We start from the raw sequence: 17,172 nt of genomic DNA, 5'->3' as shown, positions 1-17,172 counted from the left end.
GAAATCTTCATGCCTAACATTTTGTCACCAGTTAAAAATTACTACAAGTACGGCAAGAGCAACCCTATTTAGCAGTGACAACATAACTTGTTAGTTGGACAAAACTTCCATGCAGGAGTCTGTATAATCACTCACTTCCCAAAACACTCCATAGCCTCTCATGAATGTCCAGAATTTGGATACCGGCTAGGAGAAGCTGCAGAAGCAGGCTGCACTTGCCTGTATTCCACCAGCAGGTTTCCCTATTGCTCTATCCCTTCACTGCCAGTATTAAGCATACCTCTCAGCCTTCAAACATAAAAGTGTGGGTTGCCTGTAAGTATAATGGCCTCCATGTTGGCCAGTACCCATGATTGACCCAATAATCTCCAAAGCTGAAGGCATGAGCCTTTATAGCTTATACTAAAGAACTTGGTTCTCAAACTGGGAGTTATCACAAACATCCTCTAGTTTGGGTACAGAGGGAAACACAACATATACACTGACCAGAGGGTTACACAACAAAATATATAAAATATGAATCACACCACAATTTACAAATTCTTAATTTATAAATATTAAATCTGTTTTAAAGAGGTTTCTTTACTGTGTGAGTCACATGCAACTATACCATCCCCCTGCATAGATCAGCTGCAGGGTTTGAACCCCCTTGGCCTTCAGATCCCTAACAGAATTTATCAGAATTAATACATATACAGAATTATTGATATTAATATATACAGAAGTAATTGCTAGCCCCTTTGTAGACCAGTCACTGGAGAACAACTTGAGACACGTGTTCCCAGTGGATTACACAACTGTTATTTACCCATCAACAGTCTCTTGTCTTTCTGAAAGTGAATAACTGTGTTTATGGCTCACTGTGATGGGCTACTCACCTCCTGAGTGCCTCCTATCAGCTGGATGTGGTACTGCAATCTTTCCCACTCTTGAGGCCCCATGTAGATTTCCAACCTCACTAGGCAATTCTTCAGTGGCTCAGCCCTCCAGCTAAGTCACACCATGAAAAGTGAACCCCTTCCGGGGTAGAAAAAAATTCTCCAAACTATCTGTCATCATCTGGGTCTTCAGCCCTTTCTCTGGGCCCTTTAAATCCACCCTTTCACTTGAGCTTCTAAAGGAGCTTTGTCCCCTTCTTGGGGCTTAGGCCACTTTATTAGTGGCCAGTGGGGGAACCCAAGCCCTACAACTACTCTGGGTTCCATCCCAGGGACCCTACAAACAGCAGCCACATGTTGCTTCCTTTAATTAGTGCCTGCTGCATTTCCTGGGTCTCTTCCTGGTCCCTTTACCTTCACCCATTACCTTAGGGTTAAAGTTCTCAGGTCCTCTCTCTCTCCCTGACCAAACACAGCCCACTGAGCTCCTGGGGCCAGAGTGGAGCACCCTTCCTTGACTGTCTTGCCCCAGCTGGGAACCCCCTGCTAAGGCCCTGCAGTTCCTTTTATATGAGCCTGTTGGGCTCTGATTGACTGTTTCCATGCAGCCTCTCTAGGCAGGCCTTCGCTACTCATATCCAGGCGTGGGATGTAGCAGGATCACATGGCCTCCAAGAGGGAGCCATGAAGGGCCAGGTACACCCCATCACACAATTTTTGTTAAATTAAATTTGTTGGATTTAGATTGGCTATTATGGCTAAAAACTTCTAAAACACTTTATAGACAATCACTCTTGATATATAACTGATATTCTAGGAATCACAAGATTAGGAGCAATAGTATAGCCAAAGGTCAGGTCCCAGAGCTTTTTAGATTTCTTGCAAAATGAGTACTTAGAAAAGAGTGAGACGCCCCAGCAAAAATGCAAAACCACCTGTTTTTTCAACAGCTTTTTATAAACTTTTCAGAACTTGTAAAAAGAAAGTTGTAGAATCAATACATCAAAAATACATAATTCACTAAGGATTATAATACATTTTTTCCTTTTACCAAAACTCACTCAGTTATGTTTACTATTCTTGGCTCTGTTAAATTAAAACTATTTAATGGTACCTCTGCACCATAATAACATAATTTATTGGAAGGGTTGTTCCATGTAGCACTTAAATTGCTTGAGGTAATTGATTTTGTCTTGATGGTTGCACCAAGTAAAACTCTATTTCTTTTTAGGAATGCTCTTAATTGTGCTATGAGTACCACGGCGTGGACATATTCATTTAGCTGCCCTGGGGGTATTCTCTCTGGTGCATGTTTCCTTCTTGATTTGGGATTGGAATCTTGAGTCATAAGCTCTTGGGACCTCTGGTCCAGTAATATCATCTGTACTGTATACCTGTGACAAGGGCATTCTTCATAGCCATACCAACAAACTTAGTGAGATACAGACCAGATGGCCAATTTTCTATAAATTGTAGTTCATATGGGAAATATGATTTGGTCAGTATCCCCATTTCTGAATCTACCCAAAAATTTCAGCACCTGGTACTGGAGGGCTCCTCATCAACATCAAAGAGGTAGCAACCAAAGAAGATGACATTGCTCAAAGGCCTTTTTATCTGCTACGATGACACTACCTGTGAACAAAAGCAGCAAGTGTGATTATCATCAAGAGTTCAGTTGTCAGACAAAACATATCCTCTATTTTCCCTCTCTGAGGGCAGACTTTTTTTCTATGTGGCATAAAGTAAACTATCTCAAAGTGTTTGGGTTTAGAAATCAGGAAAATTATATGATTCCTCTTCATACCACTTTTCAACTTCCTTCCTCCTCCTTTTTCAGGGAAAACTCTCAAAAAAACCTCCTATGGCAGGAATCCATTAACTTTCTACAACTGCAAAAAAAAAAAAAAGAAATTTCTCAAGAATATCTGGAGAATTCTACTTGTACTTTCTTTACTGCTTAATTTTGAAAAAGATCCTGGATCTATAAGGGTTGAACAAATAGATCAAAAGGTTCAAATGCCATATGGTGATTCTGGCCTCTTTTTGTGCAATTGACAGATTTGGGTCTTTCAGCCTGAAAGATATGTACTTTGACATCGCTATTAAGGCTACTCACAGAAAGTACCTCAGATTTTGTGTAAGATCCAATGACTGGGAGTTGAAGCTAGACAAATTCACACTGGAAATAAGGTGTAATTTTTTAACAGCAAGGGTAATTATTAATTGGAACAATTTACAGAGGGTTGTAGTAGGTTCTCAATCATTGGCAATTTTTAAATCAAGATTGGGTATTTTTCTACAAGATATTCTCTAGTTCAAACAGGAATTTTTTGGAGGAAGTTCTGAGGCTTGTATTATACAGGAGGTCAGACTTCATGATCACAATAGTCCCTTCTGGCCTTAGAATCTATGAATACTTAAGTGATCAGTAGAGAAAACAAGATTACATGTAACTATGCTATAGCTAATAAGATCAATTCACTTTGCTTTGAAATTAGTCCTTGGCTCACTGAATTCAGGGTTTGTATGCTATGGATTTTCCTGGACAGTATTGTAGCAATGTCTTAAAGAACAGGATGAAAGCTGTTCTCTAAAGTTATGTCAAGAACCCGTGAGACTGAGGGAACAATGGCAATAAAGTGGATCTTCATAGATTCCCTTTACCTTATATATAAAGGATGGTTCTCGGACATTATCTGAGCCACAGGTGACTGGAACAGCATGAGTGTATCCTAAAAGGATATGTAGCAATTATCATAATTTAAAAACGGGGTCTTATTGCCCAAAGGGCAAACAAGGGCTGGAAGAGATCTAGTCTCAGTGGAAGATGTCTTCTTGGTGGATTCAAATCAGTGATTCTTGCATGCACTTACTTCTCTGACATTTCTTCACCATTTCATCAGGAAGCTCAAGATGAGAGAGCCCACATCATTCTTATGGTTTAAATTTGGGCTTATCAATTTTGGTATTTAGTAGTACTACACATGTTCATATACTGCCAACAGATCCAGACCTACTGTTTCAGAACCACTGGTAACTTCAAGTCTGATCTAGAATGGTTCCATCTGGCATCTGGAACCATCAACCATGCCAGATGGAATGGTTCCATCTGGCAAATCCTATTAAATATTGATACTGAAGACTGGAATCTTTTTCTAAACCTTCTGTGTACAATCCAGTTCAGGTATAGGGTGTCAAGGTCTTGAATGCACCTTTTATGCATCATCTTAATCTTATAGTTTCCAGTCTGGTCTTGAAGAGCAAATTAGAGCAGCAAAGATCACTGGAGCCCCAAATGCTCAAGCCATACCGTCTTTTCCTTACCAATATTCCCTGTGCCATGGGTCAGTTTGGGGCAGGTGTAGAAGTACCTTCAGTGCTCAAAGAATCTCATACATTATGGACATCTTCAGGCAGCCAGATCCACCAACTTAGTGATTGCTTTGCACATGCAAATATTCACTAAGTTGCTGCAGTGAGGGTCAGGATCTGGCACTGAAAATTCAGGAGAGGTTCAATAGATTCTTTTGTAGCCCAAAAGAAAACCCAATTACGAATCAGAATGGAAGCTCTGATTTAAAAATCTCATCAAGAATGGAACTGGAATAGAAAGAGGAATCAAATTCAAACATTTCTGGTAATATTTCCACCTAAAGAAGTTAGGCTTTGCTCTGTCTATAGTCACATCTACAATGGCTATCAAATGAATAGGGTCATACCCTATATAGTCAAACTACCGTGATGTTTAAAGGACTCATTAATGTTGTATCTCCATTTAGAAAACTACGATCAATTACTTTTGAATCTAGTTCTGCAAGACTGATAGTGCATCTGCTTAGCCAATGTAGGGATGGGCTGTATATTACCTGTTTCTGAAGATGTAATTACTAGAAAAACTAATAGAAGAGTGAGCGAGTGAGCTACAGGCTTTGATATCTGAATTTCACAGGGAAAAGGAGGCTCTCTACTTCTTCACCTAAATTTTATTCTTAAAATAGTCAGAGTTTCATTTAAGTCATTCTATTGCTTTCTTGGTTTTCTTGCTAAAACTTCATAATGCACATGGGAAAGACAGATTACCTAAACTTTACCTTCCTGTTAAAATGGGTTTAAACTACTGCTCAGAGAGGAAAAATATTATCCTGGTCTCTAGTTTTTGTCCTCTGATTTATGTAGTGATGATAGCTAGTATACTATTCCAGTCAACTACCATTCACTCTCTCTACATGATATTTGAGTGAACAGGTGTGAGATTGAGTAGTTAATATATCCGGAGGAATTTCATGTCATTTAATCTGATTTTAGACAAAACATTCAACTAATCTCTGCTTGTTGAGTAAATAAACATTTTATTGTATTTGAATTAAGCAGTTCTACATGCAACATTTCATAGGTTTATTGAAGTGAAAAGTTATTTTTCAGTTACACAGCATATCAAATATATGTTCACGAAAGAAAAGTATGTTTTATAATAAATGCATGATTTGAAATTTTGCTATGCAATTTCACACTTATAACAGTAGATGGCACAGTTTAACAAGCTTATGTTCTAATAAATTTGTTAGTCTCTAAGGTGCCACAAGTCCTCCTTTTCTTTTTATGGATACAGACTAACACGACTGCTACTCTGAAACCTGTCATTTAACAACATAGTTACTCATTTATAGTTAATTTTCTAAAGGGCAATATAGGTACATGAAACTTCAAAACCAGTTTTTGGATTAAAAATATAATAACTGAAATAGATATAAAAGCTTGGTGACTTGAGAAGAAGGCCAGAGTCACTTAAGGCTCAAACATCATTTCCAACTTAAAAGATCTATTAAATGTTTTCAGATGTGGATCTGTAAGAATATAGTCTGCTTCATTAAAACACATAATTTAGCATTTGATATTTACCACTAAAGAAGCTTTCTCTGGTCCAAAGTTGAGATCATTCCAATTCAAATCTATGGAAGCTTAAAAATATAGAAATTTGGGCATAACTGCTTTTGTTTTTAAGGTATAAAACAGTATCTATTATAAGCCTCTCTTTTCAGATGCATCTAACTTTGTGAAACATTAACTCTTTGGGACCGAAATATTTCAGGCTTGGTCTCTGCCCAAACATGATTGTTTTGGAAAGTTTCAGCAAACTCCCTGTGGTTATGTTTGAGTTATGACTCTGGTAAAAAGTATGTCTTTCTGTCATAAAAAGGTGCAATATTTTCCTCTTCAGCATAACTAAAAAATAGTTAACATTTGAGATTTGAAATTTGGAATGTATATAGTCTCTGACAAGTAGTACATGATTTAACAATTTCTTAAATTTTGTGTTGTGAAAACAACAATTACAAAGTTTGAAAATGTATCCTGTATCAGGATTATTAAATTTCATTAATGTTTATGCTACACTTTAGTCATTGTGTGCACCTATGTTGTGGTCTGTGCAGTGAAATACATAGTGCCCATCGAGGTGATCTCAGCATGCTGGGAGTTCTGTTACAAGAAGCGTTATTCTGGTTTACCCAAAACAGAAACACCTGCTGCAAAAGCTCTCATTAAAGATCCCATAGCCAAGTGGATTGAGCACAAGATTGAAAATGATACAGTCTTGAGTTCTTTTCCCCTGATTTGATTTAATAGTAGTTTGCACTTATGTAAAAGTCTATAAATATTATTTAGTTAGGCCTCAAAACATTCTGTGAGGTAGCAAATCTGTATTTTACAGAGAGGGTAACTGAGTTACACAGAGATTAAGTGTCTTTCCCAAGGTCAGACAGCAAGTCGATAGGAGGATCAGAACCAGTCTCCTAACTACTAAGTCCTTACCTTATCCACTACACAGCAGTTTCGTTCAAGGGAAATTGCTTAACCCATCTTTGTTTTAGTTATTGCATTTGTAAAAGCCAGCTAAGAATTTTGCAAAGACAGATGAGATTTTTTGAGTTCTACAGGTGAAAAAGAATTATGGATACTGTCACAGATCTCGTAGAGCTCCACCTTTTGGAAACTCATACTGCTATGAGGGGATCCAAATGCTGAATCCCACGCATCCTTAGCTTTCTGGGGTTGGGCAGAGTCCCTGGCTTTGGGCCTCTAGGCACGCACCTTATGTCTGATACCCTTCTGGACAGTGGGGATTTCACAGTCAAATTGCTTAAGCCCTGAAACTAGTGCCATCTCCCCCACGCCTATCGAGCAACTATTGGACATTCCCTGCTTTTTGTCACCTGTCTCTATTCTGTCTGGGGATTCTTCTTCAAGTGTTTGCGTGCCCAGTGCATTGTCATCAGAGATTTTTCTCACAGCCATATTCCATTGGCTTCTGCTGCCTCACACTATTGCATGATGGTATAAAGGGCAGAGCTGCCCCCAACCCCAATCAGTTCCTTTCTACTGCCCATGATGGTTGTTAGTTCTATCTTGCTAACGCAAGTTTTCTCTTGTTTGGGTATTGTATATAGTTGGTACTCATTAATAGTTAATAGTTTTAGCGTTAAGATATTTTTAATAGTAGGTTTTCTCTATTGGGCTACTTTTTTGTATTCTGGTTTCTGCCATTTGGGTACTGGGTATTGGGACATGCTTCAGTTCTCAGGCTTCAATACCTTCGAGAAGCCAGTTAGTGACCTGCACTCCAGGTGCCTCAAGTGCCTAGGAGAGGCTAATGTCAGAGACAGGTGCCAAATCTGCAGGGACTTTAAGCTCAGAACTAAAAAGGATAGGGAGGTCAGACTAAAACAACTTCTGATGGAGGCAGTCCAGCTCCCACCCTCAGAGACTCTCTGTTCGGATAGCTCCTCCTGTATTGGCAGAGTCTCAATGCCGATCTTCTCCAGTACCGAGGAAGAGGCACTGGAAGACGACACTGAAGGACTAGTATCCTGGAGATCAAGGTCCATGGCACCAAAGTCCATCAAACATGCTGGGAAGGAGGATAGAGTGCACTCAATCCAAGGCACTCTCCAATACAAATAACTTCTCAGACAGGGTCATTGACTCTAGCACTGGTACCAGTCCCGTTATGATCATCCCCTAAGGTGGCACCAACTGGTTCGGGGATCCTGTCTTTGTTGGTTTAGTGCAGCAAGAGGCTACCCCGATGCCGTCAACCCTTGAAGCATATACTATGGCATGTGACCTGCTGAATCTCTCCGTACTGGTTATGCCATGGTTCAAAAATCATCTTGCCTGGTACCGACAGTTACTCATCAAGATTTGTCAACTTCAGTTCAGTGTCTGGTACTGTGGGCACCTCCGGACACACTACTGCCTCTCTGTATGGTGCTGTATGGTGGTTAACTCTCAGCCAACCAGAAATTTTGACTAATTGGCACCTCCCATTCTCCCAACATGCTGAATAACAAAGCTCTTACTGTACTACTATCTATTACTCAGCTTAAGTTGCAAAGGGATGTGTTGTGGAACTAAAGGTTTAACTCCGCAGATGAACCATGTGGGGTCAATATGGTTCCACTTCATGGAATTTGTATTTTCAATTTTCTTTTTAAAAACTCAGTCATATTAAAATATGTTAGAAGATTAAGGTCACAAAGTAAAGCATTCAGAAGTTAGGAAATTATACAAATAAGGTTGCCTGTGGACCCTTAATTTAGCCTCCTTGTGCATGTGGATTATTACAGTCTTTAATTACATATGATCCCATATTATTTTTTCCACAGAAATCCTTCCTCATTCAGTGCACAGAGAAGTCAGTGCTCAATGAAACAGGGTTGTATAATGAATGAGTCTTTTGCTCTGTCTCATTCATTGCGGAAGTTGGAAGGTGTGTAGCAAATGAGACAGAGAATTGGAGGAAGAGAAAGGGTGATCTTGGTTTTGAATTATCCAAAATACTGAACAGCTGCTCATTCAGTGAACTGCATACATTCTGTGCACTGAATGAGGCAGGGGACCTGTGAAAAACTGAATATGTGATCAGGTCATAGAGCGTATGCACCTTCATATATAAGGACAACTCAGATTGGTCTGCAGGTTGCAAGATGGATTTCAACCCTTGCACTTTCATGACAAAATTTCTGGCCCTGGTATCACAAACATTGTAGTGGTTCAGCATGCCCCTCCCCCCTTACCTAATAGCATGCCAGTGTGTATAGCTGAATTTGAGGCAGCAATGTGTAGAATCTTTCCCCTCTCCTCTCCTCTCTTTCACCAGCCCAGAGTGTTCCAATATTCTTCCATTCTCCAGATGGGATCTGTTATTGTTGACCCTCTCCCCACAATTGCAATAGAGAAAGCAAACAGATTCTTCATCTTCGAGGTGGTACTCTCAGGAGACAAAGAGCAGTTGTGTGTCTATATAAATAAATATATATATATATATAAGATGCATGCACCACTACATTTGTAGTTTATCCTTAAGTGGCTCCCTGCACAAAGGTGAATGTCATCCTTGGATTCTAAGCTCTGTTGGATGGTCTTCATACTTTTCTGTAAGGTGCCCAGCATGTTTAAGTCCAGTAGACTACTTGTGGAAGTAGCTGCTCACCAATTGCATAAGGAGTTCATCGTCTGGTCCTGAGTGAGTTGAATATACTGTACATTTCTATCTATTTAGTATTTTTATTGCCTCCATTACCAGAGTGTCTGAAAGACCCTCACAATCTTTAATGTATTTATCTTATCCAACACTATTATAATGGGGAATAAAAGTCTATAAATACTATTGTCTACATTTTATAGATGTGCAGCTGAGGCCCAGAGAGACTAAGTGACTTGCCTAAGGTCATAGAGGAAGTCTGTGCCAGAGCAGGGAGTTGAACCTAGGTCTCCTTAGTCCTAGGCTGGCACCTTAAGTGCTTGACAATCCTTCTTTTTTACATGGAATTTCTACCTTCTCAGGGCCAGTCTTTTTTCTGATGCTGAGAAGTTAATGGAAGAGATTAGGAAAACATCTTTGCTATATAAGTTAAAATTTCTAATTTGGAGATACAGCTGTCTTTCACCTTTCCCCACCTCTCTTCCTGAAATATAGTCACTATAATAAAGAAATCTTTTATAAAGCCAAGCGTGCAAATGGCTGTCAACTAATTTTTCCCCCACTTGTGATAAACTCACTCGTTCCTGTAGCTAAGAAGACTTGTATTACTACTCTGCTGTAGAAAATCAGGTATTCTCCCTCTGCCTCTGATGTTTTGACTATATTAACCTCAGTGTCTCTGCAGAAAACTATGAAGAGTTCTGCCTCAGTGAAGGGAGAGGTTACTAGCTAATGCTTGTCTTTGTCCTTTTGAGGTGACAGTGGACACTACTCCACCCAATTTGATTCAAGACACTGATTTGTCTGAGGCAGAGGAAATTCTAAAGGAACAACCTGGCTCAAACCTCTCAATGTTTTCTGCTAAAAGACCTACCAAGCCTATGCCAGAACTGTTACTAAATAACTTAGAATTATGCCATCATTTAGTTGCTTCAAAAGAAATATGCCTATTGATGATAAGAAAAGCCTGATGATGCATTTACTAATTACAGTATGTCAGCAACAGTTTTTTGGTGCCATTTGTAGCTCTGCCTTTTGCTCATGTGACAGTAGTGAACACAGTAGCCATTCCAGACTGATTATAGAAAATTCAAGGCCATTTTACAGAGGATAATTCTAATTGTTTATTTTCAGGTTTAAATAAATGTGATGTGGATTTATTTATTTACTAAGAATTGGTATATATGTAGTGCTCAGGAAAATAGCCTCTAATGTCTAATTAGTGGTTAGTGAGCATAAAAAGACTTTGCAGTTCACATAAGCAAACAAATAGCTTGCTAGAACTTTGTTACAGCTGCATCTCCCCTTCCCACTATAGCATCAGGTATCTTTACCAGGATGTAGTTGTCCATAGTGTGCTTTAGCAGTCAAAGCTGTATTGGTGCATATCAAAATATTTGAGTAACCACCCTGGAGAAATTCACTTTTTTTTTTTTTTGTAAATGAAATTTCATACTATTCAGGGACTTCCCTGTCACACACTGCATTCTGGGGAACCACTAACTGGCTGCCAAAAATTCAGATTAAAAGAAAGAAAAATACTAGAGTGACTTTTTACTAATACCAAGTCTTAAAATTGACTGAAAAGATTTGCCCATCTCATTAGTCCAAAGTTGAATTAAAAGATTTTGGCATTGCTTTATTACCAATACTTATGAAATTAATGTATGGGCAACATAGATTTTATGCGATCCTGCTAAGCCAAACCAAACTAAACCCAATAATGCTAATATTGCTCTCTAGTTTATCCATAATTAGGTAGCTTGAGGAAATTTGTCAGGCCAGAACATTCCTTTAAAAACTTGACTATGTGGCATTTGGCGGTAGGACTCAAAACAACTATTGGAGAAGGTAAGGTACATTTTCTAAACAATACTAAGGAAAGGTAAAATGCAGTGTTAGGTGAGTATATGTCTTCAGCCTACTTGCCGCAGCTTTTATGTCTTTTTAGAATTACCTAGGTGTGTCATGTCATATTCAAAGATTTATGTTCTATATAATAGACAAAAACTAATGGATATTCTGCGCAAACTTGTCATCTTGTTCATTTTATTTGTTGAAGGGTAATGGTACTGTATAAGTTATTATGTCCTACCCATTTTGCTTCAGTGTGTCTAGATTTGTGTTACTACACTAAAATGAGCTGATCTACATATGCATTTTCCCTGACAACTGAATAGAAAGCAAGAAAGCAAAGCGGATTAAAAGAATGCTTGATATTTTCTTATTGTTTTTTATTTTAGCCAAGGATCCCATCCAAATGGGCCTTTCAGTACAAACCTACTGACAATACCAAAACAAAGATCATCTTCGGTGACGTTAACTTATCATATAGGTCCCAGACGAGCTGGTAAGGTAGCAGTCTGTTATTCTACACACTTTGCAGCATGTTGCTATGATTATGAGAAATTTGATTTAAATTAAACCCTCTTGTTTATAGGTGGGACTCCACACATTACAATATTTTTTGACATATTATTTTGTACATTATAACATCAGTGTAAGTTAGCATCAGTATGTAGCACATGCTTGAAAATAATTTTAATCTAATTTACTTCTAAGAATATTCAGCGGACATACTGAACATTATCTCAATACAAAACTAAAATATTAATACAATACTGTATAACTGGACAAAGTCTCTCTGCTACTGTATTAGCATACACACCTGCAGGCTCGTTAAGAGAGAGATATATATATACACATACACACACAATGGTTGTCACGAAATTTTTTTTGCAAAGTTACTGTACTGCAATAACTATTATGCCAAAATTTTTAATTCTCAGAATTATATTGCTATTGTTATTTGTATTACAGCAGTGCCTAGAGGCTTCAGTTCAGAAATGGTCCCCATAGTACTGTGATGTGTACAAACACATATTAAGAAACTGTCCCTACCTAGTAATGGAGCTTACAGTCCAAGGCCCTGATTGTGCTATAAGCACTATGTAGGCAGACTCCTGTATCCATGGGAAGCCCCAGTGAAGTCATGGAATTCGTTGCATGATCAAGCCTGATGAAAAGAGATTTTTAGCCTAAGAATGGAGTTTACATGTTAATAATCGTCGTAGAATATGAGAAAATAGAAATAGCAGATGCTGCTATGTAGTAGCTTAGTAAGTGTTGAATTCAGTAATGACCAGTGTGTATATAATGTGTATTCCGTATGCCAAAGATTAGAATTGGTCTCTTTGCCCATATGAAATTGAAGCCTTAGTATGCTGTTATTCTGCAATTTCACGCATGCATCTTTGATTTTAGCGTAATTTCAATAAGATATTAAACTGTGTAATGTAATTTTTAAAATAGAGATTTAATTGCCTGTTTAAAAATAAGTATACAAGTTTCATTGGGGATGCACAGCTACTTTTTTCCTTAAAAATATAATTATTTCTCAAATGTATTGTATATTTGTAAATCCATTCTTTTCATTGGGTTTGTCTAGTTTATTGACTGATTTTATGCTCATTTCATTTTCCTAAACCCTAAGCAGCATACAAACTCAGGCCCTGCTCCTGCAACTTGTTGCATGTGGATAGACCCCTGTGTCTCTTATGAGGTCAATTGCAAGATTAGCGCCTTGGTGACATTATATACAGCATAAAATACTGTGTGTAATCCAGTATTTTAAAAATATAAATATAAATTCAAAATACACTGAAACCTGTTAAGAACCACTCAAAGGATTGTCAAAAGTTGGTTGCTTTGCAAAGATGGCCTTCTAATAAGGGTGGAACATCATAATTTATGGTGCAATCTGGGGATTCTTTGTCAGTCTGTTAAAACAGATTACTTGAGATGGGTGTTCTTTTACACAGATTGAACATTTACCCATTCAAACATTGTGGTTTTAACATTATATCAGAGAAAAGAAAATTGTACTTTAATGTATAAATTGAAAAAAATATTCAAATATGGCTGAATATTTACTAACTAAGTATCTCAGTGATAATATAGAACATTAAATGCATGCTTAATTAAGGAAAACAGAATGCAGTATTACCCAGTGTGGGAAATATGACATGTTTAAATATATGCAGTGATGTCTTCGGTCATATATTGTAGTCTATTATATATGTATAATTACACTAAAAACACAATTAAGAGAACATTACTAAGGTTGCAAAATCAACCACTCAAACATTAGGAAATGCCGGGATTAAGGTTGTCTATGCACTGAAAGAGGCAAGGGTTCTGTGGAATAAACAGCATACAGTAACTCCTCACTTAATGTTGTAGTTATGTTCCTGAAAAATGCAACTTTAAGTGAAACGATGTTAAATGAATCCAATTTTCCCATAAGATTTAATGTAAATGCGGGGGGTTAGGTTCCAAGGAAATTTTGGGGGGACAGACAAAAGGCATTATATACTGTACAGTACTGTACTGCGGTGGGGAGGTGCCCCGGCTTACCCAACACAGGCACAGCCCGCTGTAGACAATGAGGCACGCAAGGACGCTAGGAAGCACCTTGTGCAGCAGCAGCTTCCCCACAGAAGAACAGGCGCTGACTTTGCCAGGGGATGCTCCAGGCCCACCTTCCCATCCCCGCTCCAATCCAGGCCCGCCTCTTCCCATCCCCACTCCACCTCCTCCTTGGAGGATGCTGCATCCCCGCTCCTCCCCCTTCCTCCCAGCGCTTCCCTGCTGCCAAACAGCTGTTTGGCAGCATTTAGGACTTTCGGAGGGAGAGGGGGGAGGAGTGGAGACGTGGCGGCTTCCCCCCTCCTTCCCCTCCCTCCAGTGGCGGATTTAGAGTTAGTGGGGCCCTGTGCATTCTCTCTTATCTCCCCTCGCCTCCCCACCCCCGTTTTTCATTCTTTTTTTCTCCATTCTCCTCCTGGGGCTCAGGGCTGGGGGTGCGGGATCTGGGAGGGAGTTAGGGTGCGGGAGGAGGCTCAGGTCTGGGGCAGACAGGAAGTGCAGAGCACTTACCTGGGGCAGTTCCTGTTTGGTGCAGGGGGTGTACAGGTGGCTCCGTGCAGTGCGGCATCACCCCGTGGCTGCGATTTTGGGAGCTGCCCCCCTCCCCCTGCCCAGCCAGACAGGGCCACCCAGATCGCATGGGCTTTAGGGGTTGCAGGGCCCCCAGCTAAGCCCTGGGGCCCCGGGTTGCAGCTCTAAAGCGCCTTTGGGAATGCGGCGCTGCAAGCACGGGCCAGAGGACTCAGGAGGAGCAGGGGCAGCCGTGCAGCCAGCTGGCCGGAGAGAAGCAGCGCTCCCCTGCTCCTCCTGAGTCCTCCAGCCCATTCTCGCAGGGCTGCATTCCGAAAGGGGCTTTAGAGCTGCAGTCCTGGGGCCCCCTTAGCCCAGGGCCCTGCAACCCCTAAAGCCCCTGTGTTCTGGGTGGCCCTGCCTGGCCAGGAGTGGAGGGCAGCTTCCCTGCTCCCTCCCTCCCAGAAAGTCCTAAGCGTTGGGATGGAGGGAGAAAGGGAGGGATAGGAGGCAGAGAAGAGGAACTTGTGCAATGCTCCCTTGTAAAGTCACTGCTCTTCCACAGAATCCTACAAACAGTGGACAGAGCAGGCAGCCAAACGACGTTATAAGGAAGCATTGCACAACTTTAAATGAGCGTGTTCCCTAATGGAGTAGCGATGTAACTTGGAAACAACGTTAAGCGGGAGGACATTAAGTGAGGAGTTACTGTATAATTATGTAATTAAAATCTGTTACATAATACATACATACGGAGGGGGGAGGGTGGGAATTAAGGTTGCACATTGCATTTCCTAACTGAGTGCTTGATTTTGCAGTCTTAATAGTGTTTTTTTTTTAATATTGTGTGTACATGTGTGTAATTTCCTCGATCTTTAAAAAAGCAAACTGAAAACACAAAAATTCTATCTTATATCATATTGATATTCACATGAGTCATTAATGGGGCTGGAACCTTTAGGTCCAGTACACAGACCTCTGCCACTTGAATTAATGGAGAAACTGACAGAAGTAGTAGGTTGTCATCTTCTATATCAACCAGCACTAGAGGATGATGGAGTCACTTTGCTAGTGGATTTCACAGATATTTGCTGACAGCAAAGTAAAAGTGAGATTCAGGGTCTTGGGTTCTATTCCAGGCTATGGAGGGAAGTGTCCTCTAGTATGTATGGACTCTTCTGCCTATCTTCCCCCATCTGACCCCCCCTACTGCCAAATCCCCTCCAACTTGTCCTTGTCCCAGTCCTGTCTCTTCCTCACATCTGGCTCCTTGTCCCAGTACCATTCTTCTCAGACTTCTCATCTCAGTTACAGTATCCTTGTATAGTAAGTCTTAGACTCAGCCCTCTAGACTCGCTGTTGCACTTCCAGTTTCCATGTCTCTACCTCCTCCCAACTCCCATTCTTCTTGTCCAGCCATTCCCAGTCCCCACCCCACTTTCTTATTTCCTTGGCCCCAGTTTCCTTATCCAGGCATTCCCAACCCCCTCTTCCATCTGACTTCTAGTAATTTCCCTGGTTCTTCCAGCCCATGTTCCCTGTACCTACTGGCTCCCTGTCCCAGTCTCCCAATCTGGGTTTCTTGTCCAATCTCAATGTCTCTGCTTCCTCCAGCTCCTTGTCCCAGTCTCTTTGCTTAGCCAGTTCCTGTTCTGCCCCTATACTCAATTCATTCTCACATCCATCTGCCCTTCCCCCAGTCAGCCCCATATCCTCCCTGTTTTTCATTCAGTCTCAATTATCCCCCCCACACCCCTCCCCCCCCGCCACACACAAACTGACCCTCCCATGTCCCTTCATGGCTCCCAGTCTCGGTGTCCCGCAAACTTCCAGTTTCTATCTCTCCACCCTGCCAGCCTCCAGTCCCAGTTCGCCCTGCCTGGCTCCTTGTCCCATATACACCTTTTGCCCTTCCACTTAACTCCCCGGATCTGAATCTTGCCCTTTTGTATTCAAGTCAGGCAGTTTCCTTCTCCATGCTGCGTGGGTGCCAGCAGGGGGTTATTGAAAGTAAAGACTCCCTGCTTTGCCCCTGCATCCCTAGGCTGGAAGGAACATGCTCAGTCACACTGTGCAAATGGCACATGTACAATCTGATCAGCACTAGGAGCTGTGAGAGGCTTGAGCATGCTCAGTGCACAAAGAATACAGAGATTTTCGCTGCTAAATCTAAGAAATCTACTGATCATATGGAAACTGCAGTTTTTCAAAGGCTTATAACTTGGCCAAATTTTGGCACATTTTCACAGGAACAGTGAAAGGCATATCTGTGATGCAAAGCTACCTTCCTGCCAAATTTAAAGTCTCTGCTCCAAAGCATGGAGATGCTAGAGTTTTTAAAGTAAAGGTCACCAGAATTTTTTAATGTTGCAAACAACTTATTTTTTTCTAGCATTATTCTCAGAAACAGATGAACTGTTGTGGCTGAAATTTTCCATAAAAACTCAGCCTGAGGCAGACAACCAGCATAGAAAATTTTAGTGCAGACAGTTACGGTTTAGCAAAATCACAAGCACCTGAAAACAGGGTCTTATAAAGGTAAGTGTAGGGGAAACTTAATAATCAATGCGAACAGCCCCTCCTAACATAAGTATTAAAACCACATACATTAAAACCAAGTTACTAAACAAAAAGTTAGGTTTTACACATACATTTTCACTGGGGATCTCATATGTAAGTGTGAAGTTCAAATCTCTTCCAGAAGCTGATATACAGTTTTTATATGGAGAAGTTTAAACACTGAACAGAGCATGCACTCAACAAATCACTCAGATGTGCAGCCTAACCTGTACTGCTTGTGTATAAAACCAAAACAGTGAATAAGTCTTGATGTCTGATATGTATTTAATAGTTTGATCCATCTGTAGTATT

At 40.3% G+C, this 17,172-nt stretch overlaps 1 protein-coding gene across 3 annotated transcripts in view; it reads left to right on the top strand.

Moving 5' to 3' along the window:
* PDE3B (phosphodiesterase 3B) overlaps positions 1-17,172 on the top strand; it is a 239,204-nt gene that overhangs the window by 167,034 nt on the left and 54,998 nt on the right. For 2 of the 3 annotated variants that reach the window (XM_073347443.1, XM_073347442.1), the window contains exon 5: positions 11,607-11,713. The exons of the other annotated variant lie outside the window; for it this stretch is intronic. In XM_073347443.1, coding sequence (XP_073203544.1) covers positions 11,607-11,713 — 107 coding nt within the window. The remainder of the gene's footprint in view (positions 1-11,606; positions 11,714-17,172) is intronic. 3 annotated transcript variants of the gene reach the window in all.

The sequence above is a fragment of the Lepidochelys kempii genome, chromosome 6 (assembly GCF_965140265.1).
Source record: "Lepidochelys kempii isolate rLepKem1 chromosome 6, rLepKem1.hap2, whole genome shotgun sequence".
Taxonomy (NCBI): Eukaryota; Metazoa; Chordata; order Testudines; family Cheloniidae; genus Lepidochelys; species Lepidochelys kempii.
This window is presented reverse-complemented; position numbering and strand designations above follow the sequence as displayed.